The 11,870-nt window shown below is 48.0% G+C and overlaps 1 protein-coding gene across 1 annotated transcript in view; it reads right to left on the bottom strand.

Annotated features, from left to right (window-relative positions):
• The window catches only part of AMDHD2 (amidohydrolase domain containing 2), a 25,575-nt gene extending 15,915 nt beyond the window's left edge, over positions 1 to 9,660 (bottom strand). Inside the window, 5 exon segments of the mRNA XM_015425118.1 lie at positions 420 to 474; positions 3,288 to 3,427; positions 6,049 to 6,185; positions 7,924 to 8,067; positions 9,590 to 9,660. Of these exon segments, the coding sequence (XP_015280604.1) occupies positions 420 to 474; positions 3,288 to 3,427; positions 6,049 to 6,185; positions 7,924 to 8,009 (418 nt within the window). The 5' untranslated portion in view covers positions 8,010 to 8,067; positions 9,590 to 9,660.
• Positions 9,661 to 11,870: the final 2,210 nt, after the last annotated feature.

The raw sequence follows: 11,870 nt of genomic DNA, 5'->3' as shown, positions 1-11,870 counted from the left end.
AAGATATCCAACACTTTTCCTAGGTAGTTTATAGTGTTTCAGACTCCCGGTCCTTCCTCAGGAACAAAGAACTATAGAAGTACAAAATTGTAAAAGTATAAAATACAGCAATGCTTTATAACAATATAGCTTCTAAACAATGATGCTTAATAACAATATATAATCACTGTTACACAGAGTCTCTTTTTGTACATTTATACTTGCGGGTATTTCAGCTCACAGTTGTTTTGTTTTGCGGTTCCTGGCTATATTAGACTGTGTGCTGTATTGTTTGTTGCTTGTTTTTTTGCTTATAGGCTTCTGGGTTGTGGAGTACAGGCAACAAACCATCATGAGAGAGGCATGCATGCTGTCAGGGTTAAAACATTTTAAATTGAAACAAGACGCACAAACAAGTGATAAGAGAGCTTCTTACTCACCCAGGACTCCAGCACCGTCAAGCCCTCCGTTTTTTACGCAGATCTGGGGCAGAACCTTGCATGAGAGCAGGTGCCAGAAAAGACAGTGTTAGTCACGCACCTAACACTTTAAACACTTAGGGGCTGTATGATACTTCGCATCCACACTGGGAGATGGGACAGCCAGTGTGGTGTAGTGGTTAATGTTGTGGTTTGTTTTTTTTAACCAAAACAATTTTATTATTTTTACATAAAATACATAGTAGACTTTGTGGCCAAGATTTCTACAAAAGTATCATAAAAGAACATTCAGAGATTTTCAGTTACATGTAAGAGTGTATAATACATAAAACTTGAACTGTTTAACCAAATAACATTAGTTTAAATTTAACGTTTTTGATAAGTTTCCCAGTCAACGTTATCAATAGAAATTTTGTCTATAATAGGATACCATTTCCCCAAAGGGTTGTATAATTCACATTCGTTTTGAACCATGGTATTATAGAAATATTTTCATACATTAAAAAACCCCCAAACTTTAGATATCCATAGGTTAGTAGAAGGAGGGTGTCTTTCCAGGCTTTAGCTATTGCTATTTTTGCTGCCGTTAATAAAATCTTTATTAGTTGTTTTTGTGACGTAGGCAAACACTCTTCAGGCCACAGGTTTAACAATATAATTTGTGGGTCTAAAGGTAAGTCATAGCCTGTCAATGTTAATATTTTTGTTTTCACTTCTAACCAAAAGTTATAGATGTGTATACATGACCACCATGTATGGAAGAATGTGGCTTTTTCTCCACATAGCTTCCAGCATAACGGAGAGGTGTTAGAAGTCATGTGTGATAATGTAGTGGTTAATGTTAATGCGAGATGCACTCATATAGAAAGCCAGTAATCTTTGTCTTGTTCAGCAGAGTGCACGAAAAGGCTACAAGCAGCAGCAGCAGCAGCTTTTTTGTTCTGTATGTGCTAGTTACACAGGGCCACTTATCAGTTTCAAACCTGATAAAGAGTTCTTTCTCTAGCAAACTCCATTCTAGATAGGATAGATGAGAGATAGGAATAGAATCTAACTAAACCAACTACAATGGATGCAGACGCAGAGATGCATGTCCCGCATCCATCACACCCTCTCTACCTCACAGGGTTGTCGTTAGGACAAAACCAGGAAAAGGCTCTCGGGAGGGGGAAGAGCAGGATAAAAATGTGCTGGAGACGTAGTTCAGCACAATTTCCAGTTGGAGAGCAACCTGCTCCTTCTTTGTGTGTCCACGAGAGAGAGGGTGTGTGTGTGTGTGTGTGAATGGATGGATGGAAGGAAGCAATTCTTACTAATATTTATCAATATTTATCGATGTTTATGTTTATTGGCACTTATATGATTTTATATGTCGTGATTTTATCTACTGAAATATTGTGTTTTAACTATTTTGCCGTTTTATATTTATGTGTGTGTGTATATATACTCTTTCTGTGAGCCGCCCTGAGAATGCCTTGGCGGGGAGGGCAGGATAACAACAACAACAACAACAACAACAACAAAACAATAATAACAACAGTAATAATAACCATAACAACAACAACAACAACAATAACAATAACAATTATTATTATTTATACATACATTCAATTTTACTTATTATTCCCTGAGAGTATCAGTCTACACATCAAAGGGACAGAGGCAGAAGAGTAAACAGGAAGGATGCTCAGTTTTTGCTTGTCTAGCTATCTGACTCTCTTGTGACCAGGGGTCATTTCCTGCAGGAGCGCACAGGAGCGGAGCTCCGGCAGTAAAGAGCCCAGGGGGTGGGCACATGCAACAAGCCCCACCCCCTGCTCCCAGCAGCCCTCGGTCAGAGCAAGAAGCAGCCAGGTAAGCTGCAGAGCCCTCCCCCTAGCCCCCTGGGCCAAAACAGTCCAGTGGCACCTTTAACACCAAGTTTTATTCAGGTACAAGCTCTCCCTCCTCTGTGAGGACAGATCTGCAAGTTCCCCCACCCCTCCAATAGCTAGCAATCCAAAACAGTCCAGTGGAGCCTGAGCGGTGGGTGTTGCCTTCTGACACACTTCCGGTGATGTCAGGGGGTGTGGCATATGCAAATAAGTTCTGCTCATGAGTTATGCTAATGAGCTCCTGCGCCTCTTTTTCTACGAAATGACCCCTGCTGGTGACCCCCTCTGGAGGCTGAGGCTAAGAGACAGCATATAGCCCTCCCCTTCCAACAGTTAAGACTGACAATTATGACAGGCGAGCCCCAGGTTTGAATCTCCAAACAGCCAGTCACACTCTCTCTACCTCACAGGGCTGTCATTAGGACAAAATCAGGAAATGGTCCTTGGGAGGGGGAAGAGAAGGATAAAAATGTGCTGGAGACATAGTTCAGCATAATTCCCGGTTTGCAGATGGGACATGGATGATGAAAGCAACCTGCCCAGGCTTTCTAGAGAATTTACAGAGGAGGTGACATTTGAACTCAGGCCTAAATTTGTTACAATACAATGGGATTATTTTACCCTAGAAAAGTTTTCATTTTTTTCTGATAGGAAAGTTATGACAAGGTTAATTCTTAACCCCTTAGATAAATGGTTTCCTTTCTTGGAGAAGGTAGAGGCAGAGAAAATGATCTGTGAAAAATGGGCTATATATAATATTAGTGCATTGTTAATGTAAGTTTTCAGGTTTGCATTTTTTATTGTTGGGTTTTGTGGTTTTCTGAGTTTATCGAATTATATTACTGTGATACACCTATTATTCTGGTAACCAGTTTTTCAGTCTCTATATTTGTTTTATTTGTGTAAAAACTGTTAATGCTTTATGGACAATTATAAAACTCAATAAAGTGTTTATTAAAAACAAAACAAAAAAACAATGCTAATGCCTCCTTACCTTGTGGTATACAGACGAGGGGGAGCTCACCAAGGTGGGGCAAAAAGAGGTCACCCCATGGGACAGGATCTTCTGGCTGACCAGCGAGATGCCTGCTCCCACGTTGTCCGTGGCCACAGAGAAATCCACTCCAAAAGCTCCTGGAGGAAGCAAGGAAAACACAGAAAGAGGGCTTTGCTCCTCAAGACCCAACGCACAGCTAGGCACAGGCTGGGCATGGAAGACGGGCTCTCCCCCTTTGCGAGCTGAGTCACTAGCACAGCTTTGGAAGCAGGACTATCCGCCTCCGACCAGCCCTGGGCAGGGCAAGGCATCTGGCATCAGCACAGCAAGCAACACCCAGGAGCATCAATCGAAATTTTTAAACACCGTCTCCTGCTCTTTTCTGCTGCGTAGCACAAGGGCTTCTTCCTGCTCTTCCTCTTTCTTCAAGCGCTGTGTGCCCCGGCCGGCATTATGTTTCCCTGCAGCCAGGAAATCTGCAGCTCAGATTCCACCCATGGCCTGCAGAGAGTGTTCAAGCACCTTGCAAAACCGCACACAAGGCCTAGACCAATGCTCCCTCTAAGCTGTGGAGTCTTGTGAGCAAAAATTCTAGTCTGTGAGCTACCGGCATTAAAGTGGTGAGCGAGCGATTTGGCTGCTGCATGAATTAGTTTGCTCCGGAGCCCTCCTTCCTGAGCGGAGACAAAAATGCGTGAGCCAGAGGCTAAAAAACTGTGAGCTGGCTCACACTATCTCAGCTTAGAGGGAACAGTGGCCTAGACCCCTTCAGGGCTCTTCCTTAAAAGGCAGCTGATGATGGCCACCAACACATCGCAGACATCCGCACGAAGCTTATCTGATTTGTTCAAAGTCCCTTCCTCTCGTTAATCTTCCTTCACCCGGGATTTTCTTTTGGCACACCGCTTGATGATCATCTGGTTTTCTTTCTCTACGGCAGGTGTCTGTTGCCCCCCAGAGCTAAAACTGAGACCCCAAACGGCAACGCCCCCCCCCCGACAGTTCCATTGGTGAGCATGGAGCCCAGGAACCAGCTGAGATCACTTGGAAGGCCTGGCCCCCCCACTGGCAGAGAGGTTAGACCAAGGTGAGTTGCAGGCAGTGTTCCCTCTAAGCTGAGTTAGTGTGAGCCAGCTCACAGTTCTTTAGCCTCCAGCTCCCACACTTTTGTCTCAGCTCTGGAAGGAGGGCTCCAGAGCAAACTGATTTATGCACTAGGCAAATCGCCCGCTCACACCTTGAATGCCAGTAGCTCACAAAGTAAAAATTTCTGCTCACAAGACTCCACAGCTTAAAGGGAACACTGGTGGCAGGCCCTCTGCAAAGGACCTCAGGGAGTTGGGGAAAGGCCCTTCTCTGCCTGAGGCCTGGAGGAGCCACCGCCGGTCAGAGGAGACAACAGTGAACTCCAGGACCCAACCCGCTGCCTCAACCTTCGCCAGCCTACTGAGAGAAACCAGCCAAAGTCCAGGCTGGCCTCAGATGCTCTTAGGGGCAGAACTGAGCTTTGTCGCTTGGCCTGCTCTGGCTTACTTAGGTCCTAGCTGCTTCTTGCAGGTCTGGCTGGCCACCTTGTACCAGCCATCAGAGTCTGGCGATGGTGACCAGACCAAACCTCTGCCTCAAATTCTCTCCCCACACTCCTCGGCTGCCAGTTCCGAGCTCGCAGGGGAAATGAGTCCAGTCCTCCCAGGCAAGCATACTTCCGTTGCATCACGCAAGCAAGGGTGAAGCTGGGTACCCACTGGAGTATTCAGCTCCCTGAAGAGCTCAGCTTCCACCTGGAGTTTGCGCGCGGCTGCGGGGGGGGGGGTGTTGTTTCCTGTCCTTTAACACTACCAAGAGAGGCTTGGGAATGCGGGAATGCCCAGAGAACTCTCAGCAGCCAGAAGAAGAAGAAGAAGGGATTGGATTTATACCCCGCCCTTCACTACCCAAAGGTGTCTCAGAGCGGCTTACAAACTCCTTTCCCTTCCCCTCCCCACAACAGACACCCTGTGAGGTAGGCGGGGCTGCTGAGAGAGCTCTTGACACAAACTGCTCTTTTTCAAGGACAGCTCTTATCAGAACTATGGCTTGCCCAAGGTCGTCCAGCCAGGTGCAAGTGGAGGAGTGGGGAATCAAACCCGGTTCTCCCAGATTAGAGTCTGCGCACTTAACCACTACACCAAACTAGAGTAGGCACACAGGATTTCTTCCATGACTTGTCTGCAAGACACTACGCAAAACAAGCCAATCTGAGTAACATGTTATTTTGGGGGTTTTTTTTTTAATTTATTTATACCCTACTTTTGGGAGACCCAAACCAGCTTACAACATCCTACACAGAGAGTGATTCAAGTGTAGAATAACGCTGCCAGCGGATGTAGTGATGGCCACAGGAATAAGCAGTTTTAAAAGGGGATTAGACAGATTCATGGAGGATAGATCTAGTCAGTGGCTACTAGCCGTAGGGACTGAGGGGAACCTCCACATTCAGAAGCTCTAAACCTCTGAACCCCAGAGCCAGGAGGCAACATCAGGGGAAGGCTTCGGCCTCTTTTTTTTTTTATTCTCACAACAACCACCCTGTGAGGTAGGTCAGGCCAGCCCAAGGTCACCCAGCGATCTTCTGACTGCTGCATCGCCACTAGGACACACGTATGGTTTCTACATGCAGAGGAATCCTGCTCGTTTCCTTAGCCTGCAGAGGCTATGATGTCCAGACACTTCATACCGCCTGCTTCTGCCCCTGTGCTTGGCAGTTCTAGAGTCTCACCATTGATCTGCGCATCGATGAAGCCGGGCGCAATGATGCTCCCCTTGCAGTCGAGCTGGACGTCTGCCGGTCTCTTCTCATCAAAGAAGAGCTTCTCGGGGTTCAGGATCTGCCCTTCTCTCACCCACAGGTCCTCCCTGGAAGCACAAGCAGCCCATTACACAAAGATCCACAAGCCCTGAGAGGAAAACACAGACCGGTCTGGCCCTCCTGCGAAGGGCTCTTTTTAGTAGCAGGAACTCCTTTGCATATTAGGCCACACACCCCTAATGTAGCCAATCCTCCGAGCTTACAGAGCTCTTCTGAGGGGTGTGTCGCTTAATATGCAAATGAGTACCTGCTACAAAAAGAGCCCTGCGAGGGTGACGTTCACTGGAACAGCATAAGGAAGTGGTTGCGGGCTGGAACAACATTAACAGTTAGATATAAAAGGAAGCAGCATTCTGTTCTTCACCAAATGTGCAGCACGGGACCTGATTCACCACAAAGCCGAACACTTCTTTAAGGAAAAGAAGATGGCCTGCATTCTGGAGCCTGTTCGCCATTCTGGTTTTCTGAGCTGGACTGTGCGCGCTGTCTACAGAACTGTGTCACCATCTCAGGACAGACCAGAAGAGGGACTCCTTCACACAGCACATAATTAACTCACAGACCTCCCTGCCACAGGAAGCAGTGAGCACTTATTTATTTCCAAAAGGGGATGAGGCTAACAGACCTCGTCAACAGCTGTTTGCTACAATGGTTGAATGGAACTTCCATGTTCAGAGGCAGTATACCTCTGAGTATCAGATGCTCAGATGAGGGGGGGACAACAGGGGAGAGGATTGAGCCCTGCTTGGCCACTGGGTGAAACAGGACGCTAGACAAGATGGGCCCACGGCTCTGGTCCCGCAAAGCTGCCTTGTGAAATCTTCTGCAGAGAACAAACAGCATTGTTGGCATTGAATATTTATTTTATCACATTTGGGTTCCACACTTCCACCTATACAGTTATCCCGTTTCCTCCTAACAACAGCTCTGTGATGGAGGCTAGGCTTACACATAAAGACCGCGCCGACGTTACTTTATCTAACAACCATCATGGCTGAGCAGGAATTTAAACTCAGGTATCCTTGGCTGGACTCCAAAAGATCTACCCCCCTCAGCAAACCAGAACTGTACTGTTAATTGAATCGATAAGTGGCCTTCTTTATTTTTGCTTAATTGCAAATCCCCTGTCCCTTACTACCCCTTTGTACTTTTGCACTTTGCTTGTGTTCAAAGATCAGTGTAGGCATAATAAAAGGAGCAACGCATTTGTTTTTAATGTAATACACATCTAGCCAGCTTCTTCTCTGTGTTGGAAGTGGTTAAAAATAAAAATCCAATTGCCTACAATTTGCAATACTTCCGTAGTTGTTCCATGCAGGATATTTCAGTACTGATTCATTCAAATTATTTTTATGCTGCTTTCCTAAAATGCCTTTTCCTAAATGTCAGCAAGTTCAACACAGCTAACCACAATTCAAAAACGTAGTGATCAAAACAGTCATCGGCAAAAGTTAAAATGACAATTAAAGAACATATTGAAACAACTAGTAGCAAATAAATTGTACAAAACCAGGATTATAACCCCAAAAGCAAGGAATAGCTCAACCCAATAATAATAATAAAGCCTAATAAAAAGCCTAATAAAAAATTATTTGAGCTGATGCCAAAACACCAGTAGCAAAGGGAGAAGGAGAGTGTATTCCAGGGGTATGGTGCCACAACTGAAAAGACCCCATCACTACTCACCATCCACAGCCTCTTGCTAGGCCAAAGTACACAGAACACAGTCTCTAGGGTAGATCCAGGACACCACAGAAACTCAGAAGAAGTCAGAGAAAAACTCACCTCTGCAGTTTGTGGTTCTTCAAAATCCAGCAGTTGGTAAACTGGAAGACTGGAGCAACTGAGTCCAATTTGTTGGATGGCATCATCGGTCCCTGAAGGTGATGGGGCAAAAACTGTGTGAAAGGAAGCTCTCCGGGGGAGTCCCTGTACCACGGAGAGAGAAAGGGATGATGCAGCACCTCAAGGGGGAAAGCATCAGATCATGAGATGGGGCTGTACCTGTTCTCCAGGGAAAACGTTCGGAACTCCCTGCCCCAGGAGATTCAGTGGGCTTTCTTTTTGTTCTCCTTCAGGTACCAGGTTAAGAATTGATTGCTCCAGGGATCTTATTATGAACCGGTTAGTAGTAGTAACGGGTCAGTTCAGGTTTTAGCCAGAGATTTTAGTTGGCAAAGAATCCTCTGTTTCTAGCCCACACAGTTGTGAAGGTATCCTTGAAATCATATGTCTAACACCTGCTAAATTTGAAAAGCCAGAGAAGGGGCCGAATAAGATCTTTAGTAATAACTTCAATACCTCCTCTTCTGTTTCCTTGCCTAACAGAAATATCCCACAAAACCCTAACACTTTATTTATACACCTCAAAGAATCCAACTTTTCCCTGTGCAAAGTGCTTTGATATTTAATTTTAAAGCACAGAACTGCACACCAGTTAAGAGAGCAAGCGGTCATCCAGGAGGTCCTTGATGCGAATCTCACCTCCATCATTTTGCCTGCAATAGGAAAACTGGTACCCCTTACAGGGCTATTTTAAGGATTATAACAAGACCACGTGTCTGATACATCCTTCACTGACGCACAACATCAGTGCTACGCATGATGATTCAGGCTCTGTATAAAAACCCCGGGTTGCTTATTTTGAAAGCACAGCTGAGCATGTGCAGAGTGCATTCTTCCTGACTGGCTCAGAATTCATTACAGCCAGCCTCTCAACACCTAGGGGAGTAAGGTGAGGAATTTTCAAGGCAGATCCCCCGAGTTCCCAGCAGTGTTCCCACTAAACTGAGTTAGTGTGAGCTGGCTCACAGTTTTTTAGCCTCTAGCTCACACATTTGTGTCTTAGCTCAGGAAGGATGGCTCCAGAGCAAACTAATTCATGCAGCAGCCAAATCGCTTGCTCACAACTTTAATGCTGGTAGCTCACAAAGTAGAATTTTCGCTCACAAGATTCCACAGCTTAGAGGGAACATTGGTTCCCAGCAAACAAGAGGCTTGGGGTTCGACTCCTCCCCGTTACGAACCTCATGGGATGGGACAAAATTCCAGTTCCACTCTCCTTACTGTACCGCTCCTGCCTACGGTCAGTTCAGCTCCTCCTTACTTTCCAGGCAGGCATAAAACCGCCCTCCCCCTCCCCGCAGGGCCACCCCAGGGAGCTCAACCAATCAGAAAGGAGGCTACCTATGGCCTCAAAAGCCAAGAGGTCGTGCCATTCTGGCTGGCCCGAACGAAAAGGGGCACGGCGTGCATGCGGCTTCGTGATCTACGGGATTCCAGCCTGCCATCAGCACAGGGGGTCCCCTGCAGAGGAAGCCCCGCCTCTAATTGCAACACGGATCACGGGACTTCCACTGACAGCTCCTCCTTGGCGCAAGATCCTGCCCCGGGGGACGATGCCGACGTCTCAGTGCCACCCCAGAGCCCCCGGGGTGCGAGCCAGCCTTACCCCGCTTGCGGCAGCGGCTTCTTTCTCCCAGGGCGCCCAACGCCTGCCTGCCTTTGGTTCTGCCAGCCTGGACGGTCACATGACAACGTCGAGCTCAGCTGATCGGGAAGGAAAAGGGGGCGTTCCCTCCGGGCACGTGACGGGCGCTGTGGCGGCGCCATGATGGGGAGGGCGAAAGGAAGCCACGGCGGGCCAGCGTTGGCTGCGGCCTCCATCTTGAGAAGGTCGCCGCTGTCCTGAAGGTTCGGCACCTCCAAAGGCAGTTTGCCAGGCGGACGTTCGATAGGTCGAGCTTTCTTTTGGCACGAAGGTAGAAAGCTCCCTCCTTTTTAATGGCAGGCAGAAAGGCAACAATCCATGTAAGAAATATAAGAACATAAGAGACGCCAATGTTGGATCAGGCCAATGGCCCATCTAGTCCAACACTCTGTATCACACAGTGGCCAAAAATACCAGGGGCCCTCAGGAGGTCCAGCAGTGGGGCCAGGACATTAGAAGCCCTCCCACTGTGGACCCCCCCTCCCCAAGCACCAAGAAGACAGAGCATCCCTTGCCCCAGAGCCCCTATCTATACCTTGTGGCTAATAGCCACCGATGGACCTCTGCTCCATATGCTTATCTAATTCCCTTTTGAAGCCGTCCATGCTTGTGGCTGCCACCACCTCCTGTGGCAGTGAATTCCATGTGTTCATCACTCTTTGGGTGAAGAAGGACTTCCTTTTATCCGTTCTAACCCGACTGCTCAGCAATTTCATGGAGTGCCCACGAGTTCTCGTATTGTGAGAAAGGGAGAAAAGTATTTCTTTCTCTACCTGCTCTATCCCATGCATAATCTTATAAATCTCGATCATGTCAGCCCTCAGTCAGGAGGCTGAAGTTGGTTCCTTATTCGCACCTCCTTATTCATTCCTTATTCGTTACTTATTCGTGCTTTAACCTTTCTTCACAGGGAAAGTGTTCCAACCCTTTTATCATTCTAATTGCCCTTTTCTGCACTTTTCCCAATGCTATAATATTAGGGCTGCCAAGTGGCCCGGGTGCCGCAAGACGGGGTGAGCTCCTGTCTCTAGTTCCAGCTCCTGCCAACCTAGCAGTTCGAAAGCAAGAAATTGCAAGTAGATAAATAGGGACCACTTCGGTGGGAAGGTAACAGCGTTCCGTGCGCCTTGGTGTTTAGTCATGCCGGCCACATGACCACGGAAACGTCTTCGGACAGCGCTGGCTCTTCGGCTTTGAAACGGAGATGAGCACCGCACCCCTAGAGTCGCATTCGACTGGCTTTCGAGCAAGGGAGACCTTTACCTTTACTAGGGGATTAGAACTAGAGTTGGCAGCTCTGGGTTGGGAGATTTGAGAGTGGCACCTGAGGACGGATGGGTTTGGGAAGGGTAGGGATCTCAGCAGGGTGTAATAATGTCACAGAGTCCACCTTCCGAAGTGGCCATTTTCTTCCAGTGAACTGATCTCCGTTGCTCGGAAGTCAGTTGTGAGAGCAGGAGATCTCCAGGTGCGACATGGAGTTTGGCAAGCCTCATCAGAACACAGAGACCAATATCTTCAGCAACTCCTTACCTAAAGCCGCTGATGCTGAATGCCACGGAACCTGGCAGCCTTTCTGTCTGATGCAGCTCTTGCCGTGTTTTGTTAGGGGGGAAAATACATATTGTACAAGGAGCTGTTAAAAAAATAATAACGAGGAATGCAGGGAAGCAGCACGACAGAGCAGGACAGAGCTGGTCACGGCGCTCGTAAGGTTTTGCTCCTTGCTGTTTTTCCTCCTTTGCTCAAGGGTTCCGTGAACACAGTCCCAGCATCTTAATGCAAGCTTCCAACCTTTTAGTGATGTAGGCAGAGAGACTATCAGCCAGGGCCGGCTCGCTCACTAGGTGAACTAGGCGTTTGCCTAGAGCACGCCGGCCCTTAGGGGCACCAAACTGCACTTGCCCCCTCGCCAAAAGCCCCCCTGCTAAAAGCCCTGCATTTCTGCGTCCGGGTGACCCCCGCCCCGCCCCCGCCTGCTGCCTCTTTGGCTGGCTAACTTCTCCCTGCCTGCCCCCTTGGCTTCCCAGCGGAGTGCTTCTCCTCTTCCTCCTCCTCTTCCTCACGGCTGGGGACTGGCAGCTGCAGCAGCAGGGCCGGGGGAGCGACGGCTTGTGAGTGCCCCACTGGTCAGCCTCTTCTCCGGGTGTCCTGGGGGGCGCACAGGGGGGGGCGCCAGAAGCGATCCTTGCCTAGGGTGCAAAATAAGCTAGGGCCAGCCCTGCTATCAGCCCACGGCTTA

The sequence above is a fragment of the Gekko japonicus genome, unplaced genomic scaffold, assembly GCF_001447785.1.
Source record: "Gekko japonicus isolate JY-2015 unplaced genomic scaffold, Gekko_japonicus_V1.1 scaffold3512, whole genome shotgun sequence".
NCBI classification, from domain to species: domain Eukaryota; kingdom Metazoa; phylum Chordata; class Lepidosauria; order Squamata; family Gekkonidae; genus Gekko; species Gekko japonicus.
The sequence above is the reverse complement of the archived record's forward strand: the minus strand, read 5'-3'. Positions and strand labels throughout refer to the sequence as shown.